The sequence below is a fragment of the Carlito syrichta genome, unplaced genomic scaffold, assembly GCF_000164805.1.
Source record: "Carlito syrichta isolate Samal-C Ts95f unplaced genomic scaffold, Tarsius_syrichta-2.0.1 Scaffold307408, whole genome shotgun sequence".
NCBI lineage: Eukaryota > Metazoa > Chordata > Mammalia > Primates > Tarsiidae > Carlito > Carlito syrichta.
This window is the reverse complement of record NW_007251504.1, coordinates 223,980-238,705: the sequence shown is the minus strand read 5'-3', so window position 1 is coordinate 238,705 and position 14,726 is coordinate 223,980. Positions and strand designations below refer to the sequence as shown.

The 14,726-nt window shown below is 47.2% G+C and overlaps 1 protein-coding gene across 1 annotated transcript in view; it reads right to left on the bottom strand.

Moving 5' to 3' along the window:
• Positions 1–14,726, bottom strand: part of LOC103266852 (SLIT-ROBO Rho GTPase-activating protein 1-like) — a 66,942-nt gene that overhangs the window by 45,682 nt on the left and 6,534 nt on the right. Inside the window, exons 2-3 of the mRNA XM_008064478.2 lie at positions 13,498–13,660; positions 2,232–2,259 (exon numbers count right to left, since the gene is read on the bottom strand). Coding sequence (XP_008062669.2) covers positions 2,232–2,259; positions 13,498–13,660 — 191 coding nt within the window. The remainder of the gene's footprint in view (positions 1–2,231; positions 2,260–13,497; positions 13,661–14,726) is intronic.

Below are 14,726 nucleotides of genomic sequence, written 5' to 3'. Positions count from 1 at the left end.
CCCACAGGAAGCCGCTGCCCTGACCACTGCCAGAGCCCGATGGCCCCCTGGACGGCACCCTCTGCAGGCCCCTCTCCCACTGTGGCCTGCAGACTCTGCCTCCACCCCTGCCCAGGACTCCCTGCCTCATCTCTCCTGCCACAGACGCGGGCCGGATGTATCCCAAGGGCTGCACAATGGGCATCTCAGGCTGTTGTCTGGTCGTCTTTCAAGCCAGACGCCACGCTCCAGGCATGCTTGAGCCTGCAAGTGGTTTCCACCCCTGGGAGAAACCCAGACTCAAGCCGGCCCTGAATGTCGGCTCTTTCTTCCTCCTCCGATGGCCTCTCTTGCCAGCTGCCTTCCCCACCTGCAAACCACAACCCTTTTCTCCTGAGAATCTGTGGTCCGTGTCTGGCCCTTTGCATATGCTGTTCCTCCCCAGAAGCGTTTTCTACTCCTTCACCCGACCTCTGCCCACTTGCTCTCGCTGGCTTTACCTGGCTAACTCCATCAAATCTATTCAAGTCCCAGCTTTCCAGAGCCCCCAGGTCATAGGAAGTCAGGTGTTTTTTCCAGGGCTCTGCACAGTCAACCTGCTATTCTGTAACTAAAATTTTTAACTGTCTATATCCCAGACTGTAAGATCCAAGGGATCAGGCATGCCGGCTCATGCCTGTAATCCCAGCATTTTGGGAGGCCGAGGTGGGAGGACTGCCTGAGCCCAGGAGTTTGAGACCAACCTGGGCAACACAGTGAGACACTATCTCTACAAAAATTTTAAAAAACGAGCCAGATGTGGTGGTGGACACCTGCAGTCCCAGCTACTTGGGATGCTAAGGCGGAAGGATTGCTTGACTAGGAGGTCAAGGCTGTGCTGAGCCATGATTGTGCCACTGCACTCTTGCTGGGGCATCAGAGTGAGACACTGACTCAAAAAATAAATAAACAAATAAAAAAGATCCAAGCAGCAAGGACAGTCTGTCTTGGTCACTGCTGTGTCCACATTCCTGAGGAATGTCTGACATAAAGAAGGCTTCAGGAAGTGCCCTCTGAGAACGAAGGAGTGAACCACCGCCTGTGTTTACAGGAATGCTGATTCTTCTGTTTCCTCATCCTTATCTCTGTAAGTATGTGCATCATTATCTAAGGAAGTCCATGGCTGCCTGGTGTTGTCTTAAGAGTCAAATAGGTCAGGCATGGTGGCCCACACCTATCATTCCAGCACTTTGGGAAGCTGAGGCAGGAAGATCATCTGAGCCCAGGAGTTGGAGACCAGCCTGGGCAACATAGCAAGATCCCGTCCCTAAAACATAAAGCAAAATAAAACATTTCTTAAAAGAGTCAAATAGGAGGTCCTGCTTGATTCTGAGAGACAGTTCTTGACTCATTTTTACACAGAATGGATATCCCAAGGAATGGATGAAAAAGAATGTAAACCGTCCCAACAGAAGTTTCCAGTTGGGACAGGTAGGTGGGCCATAGGAGTCCTCCTGTGAATTTCATGGCATCCATGAGAGCTATGAGCAGCGTGGCGGTTCTCCATGCTGCGGTCCAGGGTTGGCAACCATGAGAGAACAGAGAGGATGTTCTTGCTATGAGGCACACCCACCCTCCCGACTGAGCTCTGCAGGTAGGCCTCCCCGACCTCTGACTTCTTTCTCTTGGGAAGCAGGTTGTCCATTACAGTATTGCTTAAACGCAGCCTACCAATACTGGATCTTGCTAAAATGCCTTGAAGCTTCTGTCGTGTGGATGCCATTCATCTGAGGTTTCTTTTTTTTTTTTTGAGTTGGAGTCTCACTCTGTCACCCAGACTGGAGTGCAGTGGCCACTCCCGGCCACCGCAGTCTCGACCTGCTGAGTTCCGGCGGTCCTTCCGTCTCAGCCTTCCAAGTAGCTTGGAACTACAGGCGTGCACTACCACGCCCAGCTAATTTTTTGATTTATTGTAGAGATGAGGTCTTGCCAAGTTGCCCAGGTGGGTCTCAAACCTGCGGGCTCAGGCAATCCACTCACCTCAGCCTCCCAAGGCCTGGGATTACAGGTTGAGCCACCGAGCCCAGCACGTTTGAGGTTTCTAATACAGAGGTAAGTGTTCATTCAATACTTAGCTATAATCGCACCCCTGCACTCCAGCCTGGGTGACAGAGCCAGACCTTGTTTCTTTTTTAAAAAAGAAAAAAGTAAATTGAATAAATAAATATTTCCTGAGTACCCACTCTGTGCCAGTCCCTGTTTCCATGAACAACACAAAAGTCTTTTCCCCAGGAACTTACTCTGGAACTGGGACAAGACAGAGAGTGAACCGATAGCCAAGAACATCTACAACACGCTATAAAGGGGTAAGGCACAAAATCAAACTGGGGGGCAGAGGTGGGGACATTCACCCTGTGTGTGGTGGGAGCCTCACCCTGTTGCCCAGACTGGAGTGCGGTGACACAACTGGCTGGGGACGATGGAGGGGCGAATCTGCCTGAAGTTAAAAGGATTGTTCCAGCGTTTCCTGGATGCGGATGTGATTACTTGGTCCCTGCACAGGCGATGAGGTCGGGAAGGCGGCTGCAGTCAGGTACAAGCTGCTGTCCTACTCAGAAGCCTCTCGTTCACGCCTCCTCATCTCATCCATCCTAACAGTGGCACCTCAAGTACAATTTCAACGGACCCTGGAGACCAGGTGGATTTCCCACTAATAAACAGCATTTGGGATGAATAATTTGCTGGATGTGGTTTTCTCACTTTGTTACAACAAACATGGGTTACACGGGGCCAAATATTTTCCTTAAGGTTTTAGCTTACAATAAGTCACTGTTTTATTATGTGTGTCTTTTTTTGGAGTCAGAGTCTTATTATGTCACCCAGGCTGGAGTGCAGTGGCATGTTCACGGCCATGGCAGCCTTGACCTGCTGAGCTCAGGCAATCCTTCTGTCTCAGCCTTCCAAGTAGCTGGAACCACAGGCATGCACCACCATGCCCAGCTATTTTTTTTTTTTAATTGTAGAGATGAGGTCTCGCCAAGTGGCCCAGGCTGGCTCGAACCCATGGGCTCAGGCAATCCTCTCACCTCAGCCTCCCAAAGTGCTGGGATTACAGGCATGAACTACCACACCTGGCCTAGTATGTGTGTCTTATACTATGTTCATTGCATAAGAATCAGAAATGACAGGTAAGCAAACAGAAGAAAATAAGTGTCACTTAGAGATAGCCATTTAAAACCATTTACACCTCCAGAGTTTAAAAAATAAGCTTCAAAGTGCATGGCCATTATTCTCAATGTAATTGAGTGCTACCACAGTCATGTGCCTCTCAGTGACAAGGATGCACTCTGAGAAATGTGTCAGGTGACCCCCTCATTGTGTGAACATCACAGTATCCAGAAACAACTGAGGCTGTGTGGTCCACCCTCGTTCCTAGGCTACACACCCGCACAGCACATAATGAATACTGCAGGCAGTTGAACACAATGGTTAGTGTTTGTGTACCTAAACATAGAAAAGGTACAGGAAAAAATGTGGTAGGAAAGATTAAAAAATGACGCACCTGGTTAGGGGAGCTTCACTATCATCTTATGTGGATGGGGACCAAAACATTGCAAAGCAGAGCATGACTGTACTAACGTTAGAGTGCGAGTATCACAGCACCATCCAGTGTGACAAAATCTTCAACGTAGCTGACATCAGTTGTGGGACTTTTTATTATGAGATCACATTTTCAAGGAGATACCCGCAGATCATCTGATGAGTGTTCTTCTCATAAGTCTGATTGCTGGGTGCGGTGGCTTACTCCTGTAATCCCAGTACTTTGAGAGGCTGAGGCAAGAGGATTGCTTCAGCTCAGGAGTTTGATATCAGTCTGAGCAACATAGCAAGACTCTGTCTCTATAAAAAGAAAAACACACACACACACACACACATATATATATGCAGGCATGGTATTGTGCGCCTATAGTCCTGGCTACTCGGGATGCTGAGGCGGAAGGATCGCTGGAGCCCAGGAAGTCGAGGCTATGGTGAGTCATAACTGTGCCACTGCACTCCAGCGTGGGTGACAGAGTGAGACCCCGACTCAAAAAAAAAAATGTCAACAGGGCTTGGTGGCTCAGCCTGTCATTCCAGCACTTTGGGAGGCCGAGGTGAGTGGACTGCCTGAGCCCGAGGGTTCGAGATCAGCCCGGGCAACTTGGCCAGACCTCATTCTACAATAAATCAAAAAAATTAGCCGGGCATGGTAGCGCATGTCTGTGGATCGCCAGAGCCCAGCAGGTGGAGGCTGCGGTGGCCAGGAGCGTGCTACTGCACTCAAGTCTGGGCGACAGAGTGAGACTCCAATTAAAAAAAAATGTCTCTGTCTCTAACATGCTGATGAATGCTCTTGCGTGGCAACTCACCTGCTATACTTACAGCCCAGCCAAACACACACGCGCTGGGGGCACTAAATAATAAAGGCGACCATGGGAATGTCATAAGAACAGCAGCACTGAGCAATTACTACACCCCTGCAATCCTGACAAGCATTTATAAATACGCATTTCAAATAGTTTCTAAAATATTTCAGAAAATTGCATCATTGTAAAAAATGACAGTTTGGTTGGATTTATTCCTAAAAAAAAAACAAAAACAAAAAAAACAAAACCAGCTAGCCAGAAGGTTGAGAAACCCCAGGAGAGCCGACAGCAGCATTAGCGTGAACTATTCTTATTCATCCAGGTCCTATCAATAATTAAGCCACCCCCGAGGCCACTGGAATACCATTTAATTCTTCTGCTGTGCTGCACTAAAACGCTTTGAAAAAGTTCCTTCTGTTATATTATTTACCAGTGTTGCATAAGCATGTTAAGTCATATGTAGTGACTCTCAGCTAAAGAAAGCGTCCATTTATTTTTCAGAAAATACATCACTCATTTGTCAATCACAGCTGCGACCATCACGACTCCAGAGAGGCAAAGGGTAAGAATTTCACTCGCGACATGAAATTCTAAGGCCACCCTCTCACCCAGTCACTCTACTTCAAGGTATGTAGCGAAGAAAAAAATGTCACCGATGTGTGAAAGAGTTCATTTTTCCAACAGCAGAAAATTAACACGGTCCTGTATGCAGTAAAGGCTGGCATCAAGTATCCTATGTCGAAATATTGTTTCCAGGCGTGAGAAACGCAAACCAAATTTTACATTAAAAGGGGAGGGTCCCCGGTCGCAGTTAGTAAAATTCATCTGCATGAGTGTTCCTATAAGATACATATATGTGTATAGATATAAATAGTGAAAGATAGAAACCAAATATCAGGAGGGACCCAAAAAACTCTGGAATTTATTTATTAAAAAGTTGCAAATTTATTCTTACATGTTTCAATGTCATGCACCTTCAACCTTCTCAAAACTTCCAGGTAAAAATTTGGGCTGGCCATTTGCATCATGATTTGCAGAAGAAACGTCCCGAATTGTGGTAAACAGGTGATGGGTTCTTCCACCAAAATATTAGCAGTGGGCAGCGTTAATGTGGGTAATTGTTATTTCTCTTTTCCTATTTTTAGTGTTTTCTAAATTTCTACAATGAATATATATTTCATAAAATATATTGACCAGCAGGTTTCAGATGCTTTCAAGTGAACCTTTTTTTTCAAAACAAGGTGAGAGCCTTGGTGATCTGTAGTAGACTGGTGTCATTTATTTGCTTATATTAAAGCATCTGTTTTAGTTAAAATATTAACTGTATTTTATTCTTGTTTTATTTATTTTTTTTCTTACTAGAGACTGGGTCTCACTACCCAGGCTGGTCTCAAATTTCTGACCTCAAGGGATCCTCCCACCTCGGTCTTCCAAAGTGCTGGGATTACGGGCATGAGCCATTGCACCCAACCCAATAATGACTGATTTTAAATGGTCTATTTGAAGGTACAGCTTTTTTTCTCCCTAAAATATCATTGGGTTATTTTTATTTTGAGGTTTTTAAATAGGATGTGGCTGGCTTTGATCAGAATAAAAAATGACTACAAGTTTTATTAGTAATCTCTCCTTCCCTTCCGATGAAGTCCTACGTGGGTTTGGACTCAGCCCAAAGTGGGTTAACTTCATTCCTGGAAGTCTGAATCTGATAACCTGGGCAGTTATGCCCAAGGGGTTAGGTTCAGTGGCTGGCAGCAAGTCTCTGCTGCTTTGAGACCCTCCCTAGAACTCGGATGATGGACAGGTTCAGTTGCCTCATCCAGGAATATCATTCTTCAAGATTTTTACAAGAAATGAAGGCGGCCAAGAACCATACCATCCTTCTTCTTGGGGGTTTCTGCCCTGTACACTGAGTGACATCTCCAGTTACTGCCAAAAAGCACCCACAGAGACTGTAGTCTTCATGAACATATAAGACACATGAGCAGAGACAGGAACACATACAGTCAGCCGAGCTATGACACTCAGACCCCCAAGCACTCTGACATGTGGATTCTTTTTTATTTTTATTTTTGAGTTGGAGTCTCACTCTGTCACCCAGGTTGGAGTGCAGTGGCACACTCGTGGCCACCGCAGCCTCAACCTGCTGGGCTCCGGCGATCCTTCTGCAGGTGTCATTATCATTGGTGAAAAAACCAAACACGAGGGGGGACCCTAAAAACCCTGGAATTTATTTATTAAAAAGTTGCGTGTTTATTCTTACATGTTTAAACTTCAGACACCTTCAACCTTCTCAAAACTTCCAGAAAGAAATTTTGGTTGACCCTTTACATCATGAATTGCGGAAGAAACGTAACGAGTTGTGGTAAACAGGTGATGATTCTTCCACCATGATAGCAACTGCCCACTCCGTGCTGAGTGTTCAGCAGTTTTTTACCAAAAACATCATGACCCCCGTGCCCCACCCTCCCTACATCCTGAGTGACTTTCTTTTGTTTTTATTTCCCCAATGAAAATGTCCTCAAAGGGAAACATTTTGCTGATGTGGAAGAGGTGAAACCAAAAAAAAAAAAAAAAAAAAGGCAGAAACACCAAAAGGCATCAGAATGGATGAGTTCAAATACTGTTTTGAGCGGTGGAAAAACTGTCTCGATAGATGCATTGCATCTAATGGAGAGGATTTTGAAGGTGACTGGAGTTTAAACATGTAAGAATAAATACATCATTTTTTTATAAATAAATTCTGGGTTTTTTTTTTTTTGGCTTCCTCCTTGTAAATTATACTTGTACACATACTTGTGCAAACCAAAGAGAGATCAAAGCATTGTCATACTTTCAATAGAACCCATGCAGGAATGACAGACTTCAATATAAATTAAAGTTAAAATTAAAAGCCACTATTGCGTGGTACTCCCTCTCAAAGACACACTTGTGTTAACGTCCTTAAGATTGGTTGGCAAGATCTTGTGATTAGGGGCTTAGCTGAAGGACTCCTGCAAGCTGGCTTGGCCTGCCCTGCCACTGTGACTGCTGACATGGATGACGTTTTCTGTGTGAATCGTAAGAACCGTGCATTTCAGGCTGTGGCAAGTCAGGGAAAGAAGGAAGTGGGGTCTTGCGGCTGCAAGGAGGGCGGGAGGCACACAAGCCCTTGCTCCTTGGGAAACGGAGGGCTGACCAGGAAACTAACCCCTGTGTACAAGGAGTCCCCAGTGTTTGACCCTCCCCTGAAATGGCTAAGCAGAATTTAAAAAGGTAAAAATGAGGCCAGGAGCAGTGGCTCACGCCTGGAATCCCAGCACTCTGCGAGGCAGAGGTGGGAGGATCGCTTGAGGCTGAGAGTGAAAGACCAGCCTGGGGCAACCTTGCAAGACCTAGTCTCTACAAAAAAATTTTAAAAATCAGCCAAGAGTGGTGGTGGACTCCCGTTGTCCCAGGTATTTGGGAGGCTGAAGCGGAAGGATCACCTGAGCCGAGGAGGTTGAGGCTGCGATGAGCCATCATCAGGCCCCTGCATTCCAGTCTGGGCAATGGAGTAAGATCCCGACTCAAAAAAATTTAAAAAGAAGGTGAAAGCAGAGTCTTTTCTCATCCATATTTATGCGTCCATACTAATGGAGGGCCTGAAATTAAATAACCCTGATTGCTGCTGCATGAATGAAGAAATCAATGGAGCCTCAGAGGTCAGACTCTCCACAGAAAATGGCTGGTGGGCCGGTGAATGAGGGTACGGGGTCCTATAAGAGGTCCGGAGTCTTGGCTGCTCCCGCACTCTCGGGGATATTCCCTGATGTCCCCAATGGCTAAAATGTGAGGAATTTTCATTTTAATTCGGCTACAAGCAATGACATTGTGAGGATGTTTCTCAAGTCTGTTTATAAATATAGTTTGGAACTTCGTAATAAGTGACTAATAAAATAAGTTGGTCTGTATGTGTTTTTTGTTCAGTGTAGATAAATCATAAGAAAGACACTAGTGGCCAGGCTCGATGGCTCAGCCTGTCATCCCAGCACTTTGGGAGGCTGAGATGAGAGGATTGCCAGAGACTGCGGGGTCGAGACCAGCCCGGGCAACTTGGTGAGACCTCATCTCTACAATAAACCAAAAAATTAGCCGGGCGTGGTAGCATGTGCTTGTAGTTACAACCACTTGGAAGGCTAAGGCAGAAGGATCGCCAGAGCCCAGCAGGTCGACGCTGGGGTGGTCGTGTGTCACTGGGCTCCAGCTGAGGCGACAGAGTGAGATTCCAGCTCAAAAAAAAAAAAAAGACACTGGCTAAAAGTTGCCTAGGCCAGGTAGTTCATGCCTGTAATCCCAACACTTTAGGAGGCAGAAGTCAGGGGATTGCTTTGAACCCAAGAGCTTGACACCAGCCAGGGTAAGATAGTGAGACCTCGTCTCTACAAAAACAATTTTTAAAAAATTAGCTGGGCTTGGTGGTGGGCTCCTATAGTACCAGCTATTCATGAGGCTGAGGTGGGAGGGTCTCTTGAGCCCAGGAGTTGGAGGCTGCAGTGAGCTGTGATTGTGCCACTGCCCTCCAGCCTGGGTGACAGAGTGAGACCTCGACTCGAGGGGGCGGGGGGAAGATTGGTCTTGCTTTCTACTCTACAGGGACACAGAGCCTGGTCCTGTTCTGCCAGGTGACAGTCGTGTCTTCGGGGCTAGCCTGGCCTCCCCGTGTCCTCTGCCGCTCCTGTTCTTCCTTTCCCAGCAAGGGCAACGACGGGAGAGTGAGCTGTGCTGATGCTGCTTGAGGACGGCAGGGCAGGTCCTGGGCTTGGAACCTGCCCTGCCCGCTGGTCAGCACCAGCCAGAGACGAGACCTGCAGGTGGCAGGGGGCTTTCTCTCCACTGAATGCTAGGGGACCCGGGCCCACTGGAACAGGCAGCCCCAAGCGCATGCTCTCTCTTTGCTCTGTCTCTGCCTGTTTCTGTCTGTCTCTCTCTCTCCCCCTGACTCCGTCTTTCTCTGTCTCTTTCTCTCTCCTCTGTGTCTATCTCTGTCTCTGTCTATCTCTCTCTTTCTCTCTGTTTTTCTCTCCCCTCTCTCTATGTCTCACTCTCTGTCTGTCTCTAGCTCTCTTTCCCTGTATCTCTCTGGCCTCTCTCTCATCTCTCCTGTCTCTGTCTCTTTCTCTCTCACTCTCTCTCTCTCCTCTGTCTCTGACACTCTGTCTCTGTCACTGTGTCTCTCACTCTTGCTCTTGCTCTCTCTCCTCCGTCTGTCTCTGTCTCTGTCACTCTGTTTCTCCCCTTCTCTTTTTCTTCTCTCTGTCTCTCACCCAACCTACTCTCATATTTCTGTGGGCTCCCCAGACCCTCTTTAAGAGCCAAGAACTCACCCCCCCACCTGCTGGGGCACACCGGCTGCTAGCTATTGAAACTCACACTGAGTCCTCTCTGGAAGCCCCTTGGGAATGACCCTCCACCCAAGGGAGGGGCCTCCCAAGATTGCTTCATCCTGCCCAAGAGCAGCCCAAACCCACAACTGCAAAACAAAGGCTGGACCTGCTTGCCCGGCATGAACCCACCATAGACCAGCCCGGCCCAGGGCCCCCGGGGCCCAGCCTTGCCCGCTGCCCATCTGGCCTTCTCGCTCTGTCAAGAGGGGGCACACACTCTCAAATCTCCTGGGTGACCTCCCAAGGCCACGAGGTCAGTGTGCAGAAGGGCTGGGACCCCAGCCAGACCCACTTGACTCTTGGCCTGGGTTGCCATCAGCTCCATCAAGTCCCGGATTAGATCTGCAACTGACACACACTTACATGTTAGCCCCACGTGCAGGCGTCTTCCCCCAAAAGCCTCCTCCTCACCCCCTCGCCCAGCCCGCTGCGACCCTGGTCCCACCACATCACACACCCTCCTTGCCTCGGACAGTTCGCTTTTCTCCGCTTGGCCACCGCCTCTCCTCCCATAAGTCTCGGCTCCCTTTGCTGTGAAGACTTTCCCGACTGTGCCCACAGAGGGTTGTGCCTCTCTGGAGTGTGGAGACTGAGCATGGCCGGCCCTGAGCTCCCTGCGGGCAGGGACACGTCTCTTGACTCTGCTTCCAGGCCTGTGAAAGCTGTTTTGCAGCATGAATAAAGATGTGAACTCAGCTGAGGTGCTGGTCCAAGAGGCCAGCTGAATGGGCAGCATCAGACCAGGGGGACTCCCCAAAATCCCAGAATTATCTTTCGGAGGGTGGGACCCCTATAGTCCAGGCTTTCCCCACTAGGTGAGTGTCCTAGGAACCCATGGGCGTCCGTGTTCCAGTTGGCATAGTTGTGACAGGCAACATTCAGCCTCAGTGAAATTTTTTGGAGATTTCCTCAATGCATTTGCCCATTTCCTGATGGGTGATTTACGAGCACACCTGCCCACACCGCGCTGAGTGTTCAGCAGTTTTTGACCCCAAACCTGCATGACCCCCGTGGCCACCCTCCCTAGTTACTCAATCTCACCCCAAGCATGTTTCCTTGTTTCCCCGATGAAAAAAAGTCCTGAAAGGGAAACGTTTTGCTGATGGGAAAGGAGAAACAAAAATTGGCAGATGCACTCAAAGGCATCCAAATGGATGAGTGCAAAAACTGTCTTGAGCAGTGGGAAAAGTGTCTCCATAGGTGTACTGCATTAGACAGAGAGTACTTTGAAAGTGACTGAAGTTTCAACACATAAGAATAATTACACAGTTTTTCATAGATGAATTCCGGGTATTTTTGGGACCCCCCCCCATATAACACCATCAAAACCTCCATAAATTGTGACCTCTCTGAGCAGGAGGATGGGTTTTTCTTCATCTTAGTCACTTTTCCCATGCCTATCAGCACAGGTGCCTGCTTGCAGGGGATGCTCAGAAAAACCCACTAGACCACAGCCAAGGCACTTGCCAAAAGGGCTCGTGTGCAAGAAAATCATTTTACTTCTAAGCTCAGACATTTTTAAAGTTCTGCTATTTAAGACATATGGGATATTTCTCTACTTATCTCTTGTTTTTGAAAACTACCACCACAGTACCCAGATCGCTTCTTAATGAATATGCTTCTTGGATCTAACTTTTAAAGTTTCTCCTTCATTTGAAATTATTGTTATTTTTTTCCTACTTAACAGAGAGCACAAGATGACTTAGGGCTTGCTACACACCATTTCTAGGTCAGAAATCAAATTGAATGTGGATACAGCAATGTGATCAAGCTGGCCTGTGTAACACCGCATACTTGTTTTAAATGGCCCTTTGAAACGTCAATATGTATCAAGAGAGCAGGGAAACAGCCCACAGACTGGGAAGAAGTATTTGCCAACTCCATGTCTGACAAAGGCCTAACATCTTGGATCTATAAGGAACTCAAATGTGTTGAAAAGAAAAAAAACAAACAACCCCACTACAAAGTGGGCAAAAGATATGAACAGACACTTCTCAAAAGAAGACATATGAGTGGCCAACAGACACATGAAATGTTCAGTCTCACTAATCATCAAGGAGATGCAAATTAATACCACACTGAGATACCACCTAACTCCAGTCAGAATGGCCATTATCAATAACTCAAAAAATAACACATGCTGCAGAGGATGTGGTGAAAAGGGAACACTTCTATACTGTTGGTGGGAGTGTAAACTAGTGCAGCCTCTGTGGAAATCAGCGTGGCGATTCCTAAAAGCTCTAAACATCGACCTTCCATATGACCCTTCAATTCCCTACTGGAAATATACCCTGAAGAACTCAAATCACTCCATAAAAAAGATACCTGCACATGTATGTTTATCGCAGCATTGTCCACAATAGCAAGAACACAGAACCAACCATGCTGTCCATAAAGAGGACTGGATTAAAAAAATGTGGTACATATACACAATGGAATATTACGCAGCCATAAAAAAGAACAAAATCATGAATTTTGCAGCAACCTGGATGGAATTGGAGTTTATAATACTGAGTAATCTCTCACAGAAACAAAGATCTGAGTATCACATGTTCTCACACATAAATGGACCTTGAACAACTATCGTAATACTATAAGAAAAGGATTGACAGTGGCGGGAAACTATGGAGGGGGCAGGGAGGGGAAGGGAGGTGGGATTAACAGTAGTTGATATCTGTCTGGGGATGGGGGGGCACACCTCATCAACAAGGGTACCTGCACAATGCATATTTGTATACCTAACCCTTAACTGTACTCCACAATTTTAAAATAAAAAATATGGGCCGGGCTCGGTGATTCAGCCTATAATCCCAGCACTTTGGAAGGCCGAGGTGACTGGATTGCCTGAGCCCGCGGGTTCGAGATCCGCCTGGGCAACTTGACAAGACCTCATCTCTACAATCAATCAAAAGATCAGCTGGGCGTGGTAGCGTGCGCCTGCAGTTCCAGCTACTTGGAAGGCTGAGGCGGAAGGATCGCCAGAGCCCAGCAGGTTGAGGCTGTGGTGGCCGGAAGAGGCCACTGCACTCCAGTCTGGGTGACAGAGTGAGACTCCAACTAAAAAACACCCCATAAAATTAAATTAAATTAAATTAAAAATATGTTTAAAAAAAGAAAACTGTAAAAAAAAACTCAATATGTCATTAATCAACAGGGTGGTCTTCTTTCTCACTTTCTGAAACTGAGAATTCCTTAATGAGGAGTGGTCTGGTACCAGTCAAAGCTGCAGGGGTGGGGAAGCTGCATCCTACAAGCATACAAACAAAAGCCAGCCTTATTGGGCAAGTAGCTGTATCCGCTGTGCAGGAAATAACCCAATTTTGTTATTGTTCTCAACAAAAATGTCCAAACGAGCAAAAAAAAACCAAAACCCTGCTGATAACTGGCTGAGACTAGCCATGAAAATCAGAAGCTGAGGTCGAGGCAAGAGGATTGCCTGAGCCCACAGGCTCGAGACCACCCTGGGCAACTTGGCGAGACCTCATCTCTGCAATAAATAAAAAAATTAGCCAGGTGTGGTGGCATGTGCCTGTGGTTCCAGCTGTTTGGAAGGCTGAGGCGGAAGGATCGCCAGAGCCCAGCAGGCTGACGCTGGGATGGCTATGAGTGGCACTCCAGCCTGGGAGACAGAGAGAGTGAGACTCCAAACTCAAAAAGAAAAAATGAAAGACTCACTCATCCACATCCCTCTCCAGACCCCGTCCTCAGTCCTGGATGCGCGGCAGCGGTACCTTTTTAAACATCCGGGTGGAGTCCTCGCTGATCTGCATAAAGCGCATGATCACGTTGTTCAGGTAGATGTCACTCAGGGTGGCGTGGTCCTTGCTCTCCCTCCTCACCTGGTTGAGGAGCAGGTACCAACAGTTCACCGGGGACAGCAGGTTCTGGTCTCTCCTGTGAAGCCAAGAGAGACAGGGTTACCGTCCATCGCCAAGCGGCCCCCCTTGGGTGGGCGATGTCACCAGGGCAGAAAGGGGGCCCAGCAGATGGACGCTGCTGCCGTTTTGGGCACATGTCAAGCCAGGGCTCTTGACAGGCAGCAGCGTGGCCTTCCAGACCGTGGACGGCCCAGAGCCAGCAGTTTCCCAGGCTTGGAGGCAGAACACAAGTGAAGTCCTGCACCCCGATGAGGGCCCGGGACCCTAACGTGCACGCAGGCCTTGGCTTTCCACACCCATGGAAGAAGGCGATTGATGTTTACATAAAAATCTATTGACTGCTGTCTCAGGCAGCCTGCGGTTTCCACTGCACACAAAGTCTGCTTTCAATGTTCACTCCACCACGGCTGGAAAAGCAATTTGGCCAGTGACGCTGTCCATGGAACATAAACTTGACAGTTATTTATTAATCCCCTGGCACAGAACTTCCAGCCTCCCGTAAAGTCTTCCTGGGAATCGGAACTTTAATGCGTTGTCTCAGGCTTATGAATGGAACCAAGAAGTTTGTGGGTTTACGACCTGCCATGTGCCCTGCTGAGACCCACTAAATGATTTCGGATTTGCAACTGCTCCCTGCTTTATTCTAGGTCATAAAGCTAAAAGTGAGTATGAACCACAGAAGAGGACTTTTTAGAAATCTTACAGAAAAGCTGTAAACAAAACAGGGAGCAACTGGGACGTTACTGCTTTAAAGAAATTAAACCACGTTTATTTTTTAAAAAAATTTTGGTTCTCTTTCATTAAAAATGAACTTCATATAACATCCATAAGGGTGGCTGATCCGAATCCAGGTGAAGTGAGGTCCAATGGGAGGCCCAAAACCTCATCTGTACCTAAACCACTTTTGTACTCAATCCTGTACTCCATAACTTTAAAATAAAAAAAATAAGAAGAAACTAACTGTAAAATGGCAAACTTGCACAGAATATTCATCCTAACACAGGGACACAAGCAGATTTTTTTTTTTTTTTAATTTTTTTTTTTTTGAGTTGGAGTCTCACTCTGTCGCCCAGACTGGAGTG